Source organism: Nerophis lumbriciformis, linkage group LG23, assembly GCF_033978685.3.
Source record: "Nerophis lumbriciformis linkage group LG23, RoL_Nlum_v2.1, whole genome shotgun sequence".
NCBI lineage: Eukaryota > Metazoa > Chordata > Actinopteri > Syngnathiformes > Syngnathidae > Nerophis > Nerophis lumbriciformis.
The window spans coordinates 37,349,530-37,366,660 of NC_084570.2; the positions used below are offsets into that span (position 1 = coordinate 37,349,530).

A 17,131-nucleotide genomic window follows, 5' to 3' on the forward strand; every position below is an offset into this window, starting at 1 on the left:
CAAAAATGGCGCAATAGCACAAACAATAACACCCCATTTCAGTGTCTTTGCATGTGTTTAATGAAAACTATTTACTTTATGGCCGTCAGCAAAGAAAAATCCATAAATTGTTAGCCGCCGGGTTCAAAGAGCTGCTTATAGTCTGGAATTTACAGGACTGGATAGATAGATAAGTTTTTATTGTCATTGCACAAGTACAACGAAACTTTGTTTTCAGCACAAACCCGTTCAAGATTAGACAAAACAAACAGTATACAGGGTTACAGAACAGGAATGCTGATGGGTCGCCATTTTAAGGCGCCCCGTAAAAGATGGGGAAAAAGGTCAACGCTGGGGAAAAAGATGAGTAAAAAAATACAATCTAGACTGGGCTCCTAAGGGGGCCTAGTCTATTGATTGTATTTTGGCAAAAAGTGTCCTCTTCTTTAATAAATGCCATACCACCCTCAATAAATAGTATTTTGACCTTAATGCTTGCAAAAGAAAAAAAAAAGTCTGACGGACGGCAGAATCAATCTGGCAATTTCCTGTCCTTAAAAGTAGCATCAGGACTGAGACAGAATCTGGATGCCAGCTGCGTAAGGCAATACCAGAAGTAGCGGCGTGAAGTTGACTCCCGCTCGCTTGTGTTGGCAGCAATTGTCCTAAGGAGGTTTTTTTTTGTAATTTTCCTTAATATCTCGCTTCACTGTGTTTTGTGTGAAAGGCACAGGTGAAGAAAAGCTACGGTTACTCCTTTAGTGAGGTAATTTTGTTTTTAATCAATCAAAGTATGTTCATATAGCCCTTAATCACAGTTACCTCGAAAACAAACCACAATGACATCATTCACCATAATGTCAGAGTCCAGTCCATTGGGGGCGAGCAGAAGGTTGTAGGTTGTCTCCATCCTGGTCATAAAGTAGTGGTCCACACTAGGTCAAGACTTGGGACAGCTAGCACTTCCTCCAGAAGTCAGACGTGCACTGCTATGGAAATGAAAATAAATGCGAATTTAGGTCTGGGATTGATTATCCATCCATCCATTTTCTACCGCTTGTCCCTAAAATGACCAAAATACTGTAAATATTGTACATATTACATATTGTTATGAAGGTGTCTGTTACTACATTGTATATATACTTGCAGTGTGTATATTTTACATATTACATATTATTATGAAGGTGTCTGTTACTACATTATATATATACTTGCAGTGTGTATATTGTACATATTACATATTGTTATGAAGGTGTCTGTTACTACATTATATATATACTTGCAGTGTGTATATTGTACATATTACATATTGTTATGAAAATGTCTGTTACTACATTATATATATATGGTAAATGGTAAATGGGTCGTACTTGTATAGCGCTTTTCTACCTTTTTTTAAGGAACTCAAAGCGCTTTGACACTATTTTCCACATTCACCCATTCACACACACACATTCACACACTGATGGCGGGAGCTGCCATGCACGGCGCTAACTAGTCCCATCAGGAGCAAGGGTACTTATATACTTGCAGTGTGTATATTTTACATATTATTATGAAGGTGTCTGTTACTACATTATATATATACTTGCAGTGTGTATATTGTACATATTACATATTGTTATGAAAGTGTCTGTTACTACATTATATATATACCGGTACACTTGCAGTGTGTATATTGCACATTTACATCCTGTTATGAAGGTGTCTGTTGCTACATTATATATATATATATATATATATATATATATATACTTGCAGTGTGTATATTGTACATATTACATATTGATATGAAGGTGTCTGTTACTATATTATACAGGTAAAAGCCAGTAAATTAGAATATTTTGAAAAACTTGATTTATTTCAGTAATTGCATTCAAAAGGTGTAACTTGTACATTATATTTATTCATTGCACACAGACTGATGCATTCAAATGTTTATTTAATTTAATTTTGATGATTTGAAGTGGCAACAAATGAAAATCCAAAATTCCGTGTGTCACAAAATTAGAATATTACTTAAGGCTAATACAAAAAAGGGATTTTTAGAAATGTTGGCCAACTGAAAAGTATGAAAATGAAAAATATGAGCATGTACAATACTCAATACTTGGTTGGAGCTCCTTTTGCCTCAATTACTGCGTTAATGCGGCGTGGCATGGAGTCGATGAGTTTCTGGCACTGCTCAGGTGTTATGAGAGCCCAGGTTGCTCTGATAGTGGCCTTCAACTCTTCTGCGTTTTTGGGTCTGGCATTCTGCATCTTCCTTTTCACAATACCCCACAGATTTTCTATGGGGCTAAGGTCAGGGGAGTTGGCGGGCCAATTTAGAACAGAAATACCATGGACCGTAAACCAGGCACGGGTAGATTTTGCGCTGTGTGCAGGCGCCAAGTCCTGTTGGAACTTGAAATCTCCATCTCCATAGAGCAGGTCAGCAGCAGGAAGCATGAAGTGCTCTAAAACTTGCTGGTAGACGGCTGCGTTGACCCTGGATCTCAGGAAACAGAGTGGACCGACACCAGCAGATGACATGGCACCCCAAACCATCACTGATGGTGGAAACTTTACACTAGACTTCAGGCAATGTGGATCCTGTGCCTCTCCTGTCTTCCTCCAGACTCTGGGACCTCGATTTCCAAAGGAAATGCAAAATTTGCTTTCGTCAGAAAACATGACTTTGGACCACTCAGCAGCAGTCCAGCTGGTGTCGGTCCACTCTGTTTCCTGAGATCCAGGGTCAACGCAGCCGTCTACCAGCAAGTTTTAGAGCACTTCATGCTTCCTGCTGCTGACCTGCTCTATGGAGATGGAGATTTCAAGTTCCAACAGGACTTGGCGCCTGCACACAGCGCAAAATCTACCCGTGCCTGGTTTACGGACCATGGTATTTCTGTTCTAAATTGGCCCGCCAACTCCCCTGACCTTAGCCCCATAGAAAATCTGTGGGGTATTGTGAAAAGGAAGATGCAGAATGCCAGACCCAAAAACGCAGAAGAGTTGAAGGCCACTATCAGAGCAACCTGGGCTCTCATAACACCTGAGCAGTGCCAGAAACTCATCGACTCCATGCCACGCCGCATTAACGCAGTAATTGAGGCAAAAGGAGCTCCAGCCAAGTATTGAGTATTGTACATGCTCATATTTTTCATTTTCATACTTTTCAGTTGGCCAACATTTCTAAAAATCCCTTTTTTGTATTAGCCTTTCACAATATTCTAATTTTGTGACACACGGAATTTTGGATTTTCTTTTGTTGCCACTTCAAATCATCAAAATTAAATGAAATAAACATTTGAATGCATCAGTCTGTGTGCAATGAATAAATATAATGTACAAGTTACACCTTTTGAATGCAATTACTGAAATAAATCAAGTTTTTCAAAATATTCTAATTTACTGGCTTTTACCTGTGTGTGTGTGTGTGTGTGTGTGTGTGTGTGTGTGTGTGTGTGTGTATATATATATATATATATATATATATATATATATATACACACACATACTTGCAGTGTGGATATACAATATTAATGCATCACACATCCCCTCAAATAGCTGTCCAGGATATGCCTGTAATATGATTCCTTGAGTTTGGACCTCCAAAACCAGCATGTCCTCATCCAGTTGTGTCAGCGAGGTGAAATTACGTCTGAAGACCGTTGACAAGTTGACTTCATGTTTCAAAGTGTAAAATACGATCCGCCTTGAACACAGACTGTTTTATTTTGAAAGTAAACCGGACTTCCGGTCCAACACAAGCCCATTTTAGCCAAATTGAACCGCCGTATTGCGGCGACCAACGAGTATTTAGCGAATTCTTCTGCGGTCGTTATGCATCCAGTGGAAATCAACTATCTTGCTTGACTGGAAATTAAACAGGCAAATTAATACATTTTGTAAAACAAGATACTGATACTATCATGGGTCACACATACACATGGCATCTGTAAAGCTGATGGACCTTTGAAGTAAGTGCTGGAGAACATACAGTACAGGCCAAAAGTTTGGACACACCTTCTCATTTCAATGCGTTTGCTTTATTTTCATGACTATTTACATTGTAGATTGTCACTGAAGGCATCAAAACTATGACACCTGTGAAGTGAAAATCAATTCAGGTGACTACCTCTTGAAGCTCATTGAGAGAATGCCAGGAGTGTGCAAAAAAGTAATCAGAGCAAAGGGTGGCTATTTTGAAGAAACTAGAATATAAAACATGTTTTCAGTTATTTCACCTTTTTTTGTTAAGTACATAACTCAACATGTGTTCATTCGTAGTTTTGATGCCTTCAGTGACCATCTACAATGTAAATAGTCATGAAAATAAAGAAAACACATTGAATGAGAAGTCCAAAAGTCCAAGTTTGGACTGTACTGTAACTGAACACTTGGTGCTCTCTGCCCTGCAGTTGACTAAATAGACACCACCTCTTCCACTATTTTTGTCCATTCTACAGTCTTAAAGGAGAACTGCACTTTTTATTTTGCTTATCATTCACAATCCTAATGTAAGAAAATAATACATATTTTTATTTTTTTATGCATTCTAACTCGTAAATAAACGTTAGTAAAAGCCCGCTAATAATGGAGCCTGTGAGAGTCGCTTTATTCTGCCTATAAAGCTCTCTAAACACATCCAAAAGCCTCCAATAATGTTTTATATACACACTGTAAGTATATATGTAATGTAGTAACATGCATAATAACATGTAATATTTACATATTTTGCTTATTTTAAGCATACGGCGGCGTATTAATTTCACAGACACATTACAACGTTCACTTTTCCCTTCAACAACACCACCACTACTAATCATGGCAGACTTGATTAGAGACAACAAAGACTACTTTGGGACAAATGATGATCCAGAACCTTCTATTTTTGAGCCTGAATGTAAGTAGGATGATCTATAAGTTTTAAAAGCTGGGTGCTTAACAGATGCAGCTTTAGTCAAACACTAAGCATCATGTAGCAGAATTGCTAAGTGCTAAACACGATGTACAAACATAATCAAATCACTTTCTGTACAATGTCTGCTTTCAATGGGATGTTTATATCTTCCCGTTTACATGAAGAATTAATCATAATCTTCACAAAGGGTTAAAAAAAAAAAAAAGGTGACGCAAACGAGCGTCTCCCAGTCTAAGTTGGATATCAAAATTGACCAACTTGTGGCTTTATGTCCACAACCTTCTACTATCCAGGTGAGAGACATGATGAATTAACTTTCACCAACTCAGAGGCGATGCAGCTGCTCAATATGTCAATATAGCAGCATACGCTAGTTCGCTCTCTAAAAGTAGTTCCTGTGTGTTAGCGCTTACAAAAAAAAATATCACTAATACTTGTTTTATATTCAAGTCCCGACATGTAAATTGAGCATTGTTGGCGGGTTTGGGATGTTTTTTTTAGAGGGCTTTATGAACGGAATAGAGTACTCCCATTAGCTGCATTGCTAGCCACCACCGACTTGCTGTATTTTACGATTTAGAATGCATAAAAAAAGAAAACTTGTTCTTGTCTCACATAAGGTTTGTGATTAATAGGCGAAATTTGGGGGAAAAAAGTGCAGTTCCCCTTTAAACGGCAGCAACATCACAACTATTATTGAAACAGGTCACATGGTCTCTTTATTAACCCTCCTAAGGATACTTTTATTTTCCTTTACAGCTGGAGGATGCAGGTTCCAGCAACCTGGCCCAGCTCCTGTCTCGCTACATCACAGCCAGCACGCAACAACATCAGCAGCAGCAGCAGCAGCAGCAGCAGTCAGGCTCACTGGACATGAACCCCTCACCTGGACTTTCCACACACTCACCTGGATCCTCAGGTACCCCCATCAACAATGAACCCCTTTATAAACAGTTCACATTTACTTGAGGAGGATTTTTGATTGTTTTCCTCTCTATGTGCATATCTTTAGTTCTATCATATTCTATACTCTCATTAAGCTCATTTTGTTGTACTTGCACAAATCTTTCTTCCAGTGGCTTATCATTTCAGTAGTTAAAAAAGGGAATTTTTTTAAATTGCTGTGGTAGAATGAGGGCTGGGCGATATATCGATATACGCGATATATCGCGGGTTTGTCTCTGTGCGATATAGAAAATGACTATATTGTGATATTCGAGTATGCGTTCTCACGCAGTTGCTTTTAGCTGCTGGCATTACACAACAGGCTCTCCTCGCCCTTTTCTGTCTCTCCTTCTCACAGACAGCAAGCGCAGCTTCTACACACGTCACATACCGTCACGTCATACGTCACATACGTATACGCCCTCCTTGAGCAGAGAAAGAGCAGCATGGCTAACGTTAGCTGTGATGCTAGCGTAGCCGTGTGAGCGGTAATACGAGAGAAAGAAGGTGCGAATCTGGTAACAAATGAAGGAAGAATTAATTCCCCCAAAAAACAGCAGGGGGTCCATCGTCTGGCGGTGGTTTGGCTTCAAGTGGGAATATGTCGAACAGACAACCGTAATTTGTCAAGTATGGGGCGAAAGCGTTGCTATAAAAAGTAGCATTACTGCTAATATGTAGCATCATTTGAAAAGTCACCTGCTAGAGAATGAACAGTGCTCACTCCGCACGTCAACATCTCCGTTCGGTGCCACACGCCCACACAATCAAAATGCCGAGGCAAACATTTCCAGATCAACACCGTATGAAAAAAATAGTGATTTTTTTAGTTGTGATTTCCCTCTCTGCATGAGAGTTTTAAAGTAGCATATATTACTGCAGTATGAAGAAGAATGTTTTAATGTAGACACACAGAATCATCATACTGCTGTGATTATATACATCAAGTGTTCATTCAAGGCTAAGGCAAAATATCGAGGTATATATCGTGTATCGCGATATGGCCTTTAAAATATCGCAATATTAAAAAAAGGCCATATCGCCCAGCCCTAGGTAGAATGCAGATTAATACTGCCATGCTTTTATTTTGAAACTTTGTTTTAGTTTGCACTTAACAAAAAGTTATTTTGTGTAAGTAAACAGTCGTTTCTTGTTGTTCAGCAATAATGATTTACCGTATTTTCCAGACTATAGAGTGCACCCACCAGATTTTGAATTTTCCCCCCATATAATAGCCTCACCGGACTATAAGCCGCAGATATATACGTTGTAAAAGGAGTTATTTACACAGATATGTTTTTTTACATACTTTAATTGTTTCCAACGGTGTCTGTAACACGGCAGTAAAACGACTGATAAAAAAAAACAGAAGTCAGCATCATGGACCCACTAGCTGCGCAAGGTAGCCCTCCAATCAGCTAAATATCTCAATATCTCCATGGGGACGTTTTGGTGAATTTACTGAGGAATTTGTAAAACTAAAGCGATACAAAAAGAATACCATTGTAAGTTAATAATACTAACACAGACACTAGTAAGCGTGTTAGCATATTAGCTAATGCTAACGACGCTAGCTTGATTACATTAAGATAGCACGTACAAATATGTATAAAAGCACGCCCACATGGGACGGTTTAGTAAGAAAAAATTGTTGTAGTTATATAGTAAAACTTACAAACATTGCTTGGCATGATGAATGAAGAATCCTTTCGAGCAAAAATGCTATGGACGGTTTTACTTCCAGTTTAAGGCATTATAACAGCCAAATACCTCAGTAACTCCACTGTGACGTTTCTGTGAATTTACTGAGGAATTTGTGAAGCTGAAACAATACAAAAAGAATGCTATTGTAATTAATAATACTAACACAGACACTCGTAAACCTGTTAGCATGTTAGCTAATGCTATCGACGCTGGCTTCATTACATTACGATGGCAAGTACAAATATGCATGAAAACACGCCCACATGGGAAGGTTTAGTAAGTAAGAATTGTTTTAGTTATATTGTAAAACTTACAAACGTTGCTCGGAGTGATGAATGAAGAATCCATACAAGTAGAAACGCTATGGACAATTAGGGAATTGAAGGGAACTTCCGGTTCAAAGCTTTAAACATCAGGAAACACTTGCAAACATTCACCCAGCTGCACCTGCAGTGAGCAAACTTGTCCAAAAGATGGCGCCATAGCACCAACAATAAAATACCTTATTAGTATGGTTGCTTGCTTGAAGTAATGAATGAAGAATCCATACGAGTAGAAACGCTATGGACGGCTAGAAGACGGAACGGCACTTTTACTTTCAGTTGTAAGCACTAAATGGAAGGACACTGCAGCACCTGCAGTAAGCAAACTCGTCTAAAAGATAGCGCCATAACGCAAACAATAAAACATCTTTTCAGTATGTCTGCTTGGTTTTTTTTTTTTAAACTACTTATTATAGCCGTTAGCAAAGAAAAATCCATACATTTGTATAAAGTTTTATAAGCCGCAGGGTCCAAAGCGTAGGAAAAAGGTTGCAGTTTATAGTCTGGAATTTACAATGGATGACAATGCAAATTTATGTCCAAAAGCAGTTGACTTTGTTTGTCGACTTTAAGTGACTGTTTGCAACTTTCACGCGGTTTACTTTCCAAAGTGTTTTAGGCATGATATCGCACCCTCTTCCAGAACTGAGAATGTAACCCACTTTATGTCACACGTAACGCACATACATTAACATTGTTTGTTGTCAGCTAGCGATTTGGCAAAGTTTAGCTACTAACGTTAGCTATAATTAAATGTATGTTCTATCATAACATGGCTAAAAAATGTTGGTTGCTTCACTACTTTTGTGCACATGCTCCCTACCTATACGCGACAAGGTTTGGTGAAAACCTGAACACCACACGAGGGCTGGGGGATACGGCTGAAAACTGTATCACGATATAAATGTTTTGTATCGGTCCATAGCGATAATTTTTTATGAGCTATGGATAATAGGGAGCAAGTAAAATGTTTTTTATTTGAAATATAACTTTCTGGGATTATAATCCCTCAGCTATTAAGGCAGAAAGTAAATGTCAACACAAGCATGGAAAACACTCAAACAATGTCAAATAAAATAGTAAAATCACATTGAACACTTAACTATAAGCTCTTAAAATGAAGGAATGTGTAAGAAATGCCTCATAAAGTGTAAGAAAATAGTGTAAACATAAAGAAACCTGAGAAGAGCTATTTTCTGCAGGTTTAGTGGCAGGAAGTGCTCAGCTGTGCTCTAAAGGGTGAGCGAAGGTGGTGTGGTATTAGCGGCCTTGCCTTGCATCGTTTACAGACCACATTGGTCTGACCACGGTCCATCTTAAAAAACTCCAAAAAACAGACTTTTCCTCTTTCATCCACGATTTCTTTTATTTGGACTTTCTCTTCTCACTCCATGCAAAGAATCAACCTAACTTGATAGTTGATACTGTCACCTGATTGACTGATCACTTCCTGCGTTGCTGGGTTAGAGCGAGTGCCTTTGTTCATGCAACCAACCAACCATACTTCCGCTTCTACCAAGAAAATAGAAATATATTGAATGTTTTATCAAACACATTTTTATTGATATAGATTACGAGTATCACAATACATATTGATATTGTTACACACACACACATATATATATATATATATATATATATATACCGTATTTTCCGCACTATAAGGCGCACCGGATTATTAGCCGCACCTTCTATGAATTACATATTTCATAATTTTGTCCACCAATAAGCCGCCCCGGACTATAAGCCGCGCCTACGCTGCGCTAAAGTGAATGTCAAAAAAACGCTGCGCTAAAGTGAATGTCAAAAAAACAGTCAGATAGTTCAGTCAAACTTTAATAATATATTGAAAACCAGCGTTCTAACAACTCTGTCCCAAAATGTACGCAAATGTGCAATCACAAACATAGTAAAATTCAAAATGGTGTAGAGCAATAGCAACATAATGTTGCTCGAACGTTAATGTCACAACACACAAAATAAACATAGCGCTCACCTTCTGAAGTTATTCTTCATTCGTAAATCCTTCGAATTCTTCGTCTTCGGTGTCCGAATTGAAAAGTTGCGCAAGCGTGGTATCCAAAATGGCCGGTTCCGTCTCGTCGAAGTCATCGGAGTCAGTGTCGCTGTTGTTCTGTGAATCCTGCCTTCCGGAAAGCTCGGACCACAGTTGTGACCGAAATATCTGCCCAGGCATTTACGATCCACTGGCAAATGTTGGCGTATGTCGTCCGAGGCTGTCTGCCCGTCTTAGTGAAGGTGTGTTCGCCTTCGGAGCTGTGTGAAAAAAGCCACCCGGCCTCTTCGCGTAAACTTCCCTTAACCACTCGCTCATCTTTTCTTCATCCATCCATCCCTTCGAGTTAGCTTTTATGATGACGCCGGCTGGAAAGGTCTCTTTTGGCAAGGTCTTCCTTTTGAATATCACCATGGGTGGAAGTTAGCATGGCAAGCTAGAACCACAGTGAAGGATGACTTCTCATTCCCTGTGGTGCGAATATTCACCGTACGTGCTCCCGTTCCACAGTGCGGTTCAGTTGCTGTGAAATACGGTAGTAATCCGTGTGCGGATGGAGAGATTGCGTCTTTTTATGAACCGGATCGCTTAGTAGGAGCCATTTTGTGGTCTTTACAGATGTAAACAGGAAATGAAACGTACGGTGATATCCGCGCGTTTTTTCTTCTTCTTCCGGGGGCGGGTAGAAGAAGAAGCGCTTCCTGTTCTATGGGGGCGGATGCTTTCCTTGGCGGTTGCTTGCGTAGAAGAAGAAGCGCTTCCTGTTCTACCGGGAAAAAAGATGGCGGCTGTTTACCGAAGTTGCGAGATCGAAACTTTATGAAAATGAATCGTAATAAAGCGCACCGGGTTATAAGGCGCACTGTCAGCTTTTGAGAACATTTGTGGTTTTTAGGTGCGCCTTATAGTGCGGAAAATACGGTATATATATATATATATATATATATATATATATATATATATATATATATATATATATATATATATATATACATACACATACACAGAGGGACGGCGTGGCGAAGTTGGTAGAGTGGCCGTGCCAGCAATCGGAGGGTTGCTGGTTACTGGGGTTCAATCCCCACCTTCTACCATCCTAGTCACGTCCGTTGTGTCCTTGTGCAAGACACTTCACTCCTTGCTCCTGATGGCTGCTGGTTAGCGCCTTGCATGGCAGCTCCCGCCATCAGTGTGTGAATGTGTGTGTGAATGGGTGAATGTGGAAATACTGTCAAAGCGCTTTGAGTACCTTGAAGGTAGAAAAGCGCTATACAAGTATAACCCATTTATCATTTATTTATTTATATATATATATGTGTATATATATATTATATAGTATACTATATATATATATTATATTATATAGACTCCAAAGTTGTGTATGTATATATATATATATATATATATATATATATATATATATATACACATATATACACATATATTATATATACACATATATATGTATATATAATATGGTTGTGTATATATATATATATATATATATATATATACAGTGGGGCAAAAAAGTATTTAGTCAGCCACCGATTGTGCAAGTTCTCCCACTTAAAATGATGACAGAGGTCTGTAATTTTCTTCATAGGTACACTTCAACTGTGAGAGACAGGAATTCACATTGTAGGAATTTTAAATAATTTATTTGTTAATTATGGTGGAAAATAAGTATTTGGTCACTTCAAACAAGGAAGATCTCTGGCTCTCACAGACCTGTAACTTCTTCTTTAAGAAGCTCTTCTGTCCTTCACTCGTTACCTGTATTAATGGCTCCTGTTTGAACTCGTTATCTGTATAAAAGACACCTGTCCACAGCCTCAAACAGTCAAGACTCCAAACTCCACTATGGCCAAGACCAAAGAGCTGTCGGAGGACACCAGGAAAATAATTGTAGACCTGCACCAGACTGTGAAGAGTGAATCTACAATAGGCAAGCAGCTTGGGGTGAAAAAATCAACTGTGGGAGCAATTATCAGAAAATGGAAGACATACAAGACCACTGATAATCTCCCTCGATCTGGGGCTCCACGCAAGATCTCATCCCGTGGGGTCAAAATGATCATGAGAACGGTGAGCAAAAATCCCAGAACCACACTGGGGGGACCTGGTGAATGACCTGCAGAGAGCTGGGACCAAAGTAACAAAGGTTACCATCAGTAACACACTACGCCGACAGGGAATCAAATCCTGCAGTACCAGGCGTGTACCCCTGCTTAAGCCAGTGCATGTCCAGGCCCGTCTGAAGTTTGCCAGAGAGCACATGGATGATACAACAGAGGATTGGGAGAATGTCATGTGGTCAGATGAAACCAAAATAGAACTTTTTGGTATAAACTCAACTCGTCATGTTTAGAGGAAGAAGAATACTGAGTTGCATCCCAAGAACACCATACCTACTGTGAAGCATGGGGGTGGAAACATCATGCTTTGGGGCTGTTTTTCTGCTAAGGGGACAGGCCGACTGATCCGTGTTAAGGAAAGAATGAACAGGGCCATGTATCGTGAGATTTTGAGCCAAAACCTCCTTCCATCAGTGAGAGCTTTGAAGATGAAACGTAGCTGGGTCTTCCAGCATGACAATGATCCCAAACACACCGCCCGGGCAACGAAGGAGTGGCTCCGTAAGAAGCATTTGAAAGTCCTGGAGTGGCCTAGCCAGTCTCCAGACCTCAACCCCATACAAAATCTGTGGAGGGAGTTGAAAGTCCGTGTTGCTCGGCGACAGCCCCAAAACATCACTGCTCTCGAGAAGAGGAATGGGCCAAAATACCAGCTACTGTGTGTGCAAACCTGGTAAAGACCTATAGTAATCGTTTGACCTCTGTTATTGCCAACAAAGGTGATATTACAAAGTATTGAGTTTAATTTTTGTTATTGACCAAATACTTATTTTCCACCATAATTTACAAATAAATTCTTTAAAATTCCTACAATGTGAATTCCTGCATTTTTTTTCACATTCTGTCTCTCACATTTGAAGTGTACCGTACCTATGATGAAAATTACAAACCTCTGTCATCATTTTAAGTGGGAGAACTTGCACAATTGGTGGCTGACTAAATACTTTTTTGCCCCACTGTATATATATATATGTATATATATATATATATATATATATATAGACCTCAAAGACAATAATGTTGAATATTCAATAACATGGCAAATTCTTGCATCCAGCACACCTTACAATAGTGGTAATAAAAGATGCAACCTATGCTTGAAAGAGAAACTGTTTATTATTTACCGTCCAGACCTGTCATCCCTCAACAAGCGCAGCGAAATTGTAACAGCATGCCGCCACAGACGGAAACACCTCCTAGGTAACACATGAGCCAATCACCACGCCCCTACGCCAGCCTGTACCCACCCACTCTGTGCCCTATATAAACCATGGTATGTGAATGCTCCCATTAAAATCTCCTGATGATTGAGGGAACCCCCCCTCATGAAACAGGCCTGTAGAGATGAAATAGTCTTGTGATTTTTTTCCCCACACATACATATATTGCGCTCTACTACGGTATCGAGCACTATTTTTTGGATAACCTTATTAAGACATATACTCCGCTCCAAATTGACATTTGTTGAGCATTGTACGACGATCAGAAATGGAAAAATTCAACATCGACTACTCCACGAAGAACATTCCCATACCCGCGCAGAATGACTACAAGCTAAGGCTCATAGAAAAGATTGAACACTTCCTAAGAAGGATGCGGTGGAAAGCACATTTTTTCCTCCACCCTGAAACAAAAGGAATGCAAAAGAAAACTTACGGATTCAAATCTACCAAGAACCCACCCACAGTTGAGGAACTAAAGGATTTTGAGAACGACATGCTCAAAATTATACAATCAGTCAAATTCAAGCCAATCCGCAACCCACTCCTCACCAAGCTGAAAAATGACAAGGAGCGCATCAAGAAAGTAAACAACCTCATCATAGCTGCCGATAAAACCACAAACTTCTACAGAATGGACATACCAGAACATCACACCTTACTGGACAGAAGCATCACCAAATCATACAAAAAAGCGCAACCCAACACCTTACAGAACATCCACCTGGAAAATAAAAGGATCGCGGCTGAACTGGACATTGAGGACAGGGTGGACGCCACAGCCAACAAGGAAGCCTTCATCACATTGAAGGACCACAAACCCAACTTCGCAAATAACCCAACATGCCGACTAATAAACCCAAATAAATCTGAAATAGGAAAAATCAGCAAAATAATCCTGGACAGAGTCAACACAAAAATCAAGGACAAAACACCACTCAACCAATGGAGAAATACAGCAGCCGTAATCAAATGGTTCAACAACATCCAAGACAAACAACAGCACAACTTTATCTCCTTTGATATCGAGGAATTTTACCCTTCCATCACGCAAGACCTACTGACTCAAGCACTAGACTTCGCCTCAGACTACGACTCAATCACAGGCAACGAAAGAAACATCATCATCCACGCAAAAAACTCCATTCTCATCCACAACAGTACACCATGGCAAAAAAAGAACAATGCAACATTTGACGTCACTATGGGAAGTTTTGACGGAGCAGAAACGTGTGAACTCGTTGGGAGTTTCCTCCTCTCCCAGCTCGCTAGCCTCAATCTGAACCTTGGTATTTACTGTGATGACGGACTGGCAGTGTGTCGCGCCTCGCCAAGGAGCAGCGAGAATACCAAGAAGCGCATATGCCAAATTTTCAAAGAGAACGGCCTATGGATCACGATTGAAGCCAACAAGCAAACCGTCAACTACCTTGACGTCACTTTCAACCTGAGAAATAACAGCTACCAACCATTCACGAAACCCAACACAACACTCCAATACGTGCACCATGACAGCAACCACCCACCCACCACCACGAAAAGAATACCTACCGGAATCAATAAAAGGCTATCGATGCTGTCATCTAGCAAAGCTGAATTTGACCAAGCAACCCCCCCGTACCAAAAAGCCCTTGATGAAAGCGGATACAATTTCACCCTCACCTATGAACCCACGCCAGGAAACCAGCCAAAAAAGAACAGAAAACGAAACGACATCATCTGGTACAACCCCCCATAGAGCAAAAACGTCTCAACGAACATTGGACACAAATTCCTCAATCTGATTGACAAACACTTTCCCAACGACAACAACCTAAGAAAAGTATTCAACAAGAACAACATTAAATTGAGCTACAGCTGCATGAACAATATACGACAAATCATCTCAAACCACAACAAAACAATTGCAAATGAGCCGTCGACCCCCAGTCAGAGCGACTCCAAAACCAACAAAGCATGTAACTGTCGAAAGAAACCTGATTGCCCCCTCAACGGGGGTTGCTTACAAACATCAGTTGTCTACCAATCTAAGGTAATACGCATGGACATTAACACATCCGACACATATGTAGGATTAACCGAGGGTGAATTCAAAACCAGATGGAACAATCACAAGGCTTCTTTCAGGAACAAAAACCTGCGAAATACCACAGAACTCAGCAAACACATTTGGGACCTCAAAGACAATAATGTTGAATATTCAATAACATGGCAAATTCTTGCATCCAGCACACCTTACAATAGTGGTAATAAAAGATGCAACCTATGCTTGAAAGAGAAACTGTTTATTATTTACCGTCCAGACCTGTCATCCCTCAACAAGCGCAGCGAAATTGTAACAACATGCCGCCATAGACGGAAACACCTCCTAGGTAACACATGAGCCAATCACCACGCCCCTAGGCCAGCCTGTACCCACCCACTCTGTGCCCTATATAAACCATGGTATGCGAATGCTCCCATTAAAATCTCCTGATGATTGAGGGTACCCCCCCTCATGAAACAGGCCTGTAGAGATGAAATAGTCTTGTGATTTTTTTTCCCCACACATACATATATATATATATATATATATATATATATATATATATATATATATATATATATATATATATATATATATATATACTGTATATATACAGTGGGGCAAAAAAGTATTTAGTCAGCCAACGATTGTGCAAGTTCTCCCACTTTTTTGCCCCACTGTATTAGGGATGTGGATCGGCTGCCGATATTTGCCAAAAATTGCGTATCGGCAAGGCATGGGAAAATGCCGATCCAGATCCAGATCCGGTCCGTGTTTTCCAACGCACCGATTCAAATAATACATTCCACTTTCCTGCTGCTCCGTAATTTCCGTTCCGCATTTTCCAGCACACCTTCAACACATCCACAATTCTCACGCAGTTGCTTTTAGCTGCTGGCATTACACGACAGGCTCTTCTCACTCTGTCCTGTGTCTCCCTCTCACAGACAGCAAGCGCACCTTCTTACACACGTCACGTCATACGTCACATACCGTCACGTCATACGTCACATACGTATACGTCCTCCCCGAGCAGAGAGGTAGCAGCATGGCTAACGTTAGCTGTGATGCTAGCGCAGCCGTGCGAGCAACGCTCCCTCTAAGGCAGTGGTTCTCAACCTTTTTTCAGTGATGTACCCCCTGTGAACATTTTTTTAATTCAACTACCCCCTAATCAGAACAAAGCATTTTTGGTTGAAAAAAAGAGATAAAGAAGTCAAATACAGCACTATGTCATCAGTTTCTGATTCATTAAATTGTATAACAGTGTAAAATATTGCTCATTTGTTGTGGTCTTTCTTTAACTATTTGGAAAAAAAGATATAAAAATAACTAAAAACTTGTTGAAAAATAAACAAGTGATTCAATTATAAATAAAGATTTCTACACATAGAAGTAATCATCAACTTAAAGTGCCCTCTTTGGGGATTGTAATAGAAATCCATCTGGATTCATGAACTTAATTCCAAACATTTATTCACAAAAAAATAAATCTTTAACATCAATATTTATGGAACATGTCCACAAAAATCTAGCTGTCAACACTGAATTTTTTTTTGAGACATTTAAAAAAAATCTCTGCATGAAAGTTTAAAAATAGCATATATTAATGCAGTATGAAGAAGAATGTTTTAATGTAGACATGCAAGCCTTGAAAGAAAATTTTGAAAATCAAGACTACATTTCCTGCAAATGGGTGCATTTTTACCCTATATTTTAACTTTAGATTTATTCTCATATCAAACTCTTTTGGCTGTCTTTTTGACACTTACATCCGGCGCCCCCCTCCACACCCTGGATTATAAATAATGTAAATAATTCAATGTGATTATCTTGTGTGATGACTGTATTATGATGATAGTGTATATCT

General features: G+C 39.6%; 1 protein-coding gene across 6 annotated transcripts in view; it reads left to right on the plus strand.

The window, feature by feature from the left end:
- trim33 (tripartite motif containing 33) overlaps positions 1-17,131 on the plus strand; it is a 150,308-nt gene that overhangs the window by 99,164 nt on the left and 34,013 nt on the right. For all 6 annotated transcript variants that reach the window (XM_061985612.2, XM_061985613.2, XM_061985614.2 and 3 more), the window contains one exon: positions 5,651-5,810. In XM_061985612.2, the coding sequence (XP_061841596.2) occupies positions 5,651-5,810 (160 nt within the window). The remainder of the gene's footprint in view (positions 1-5,650; positions 5,811-17,131) is intronic.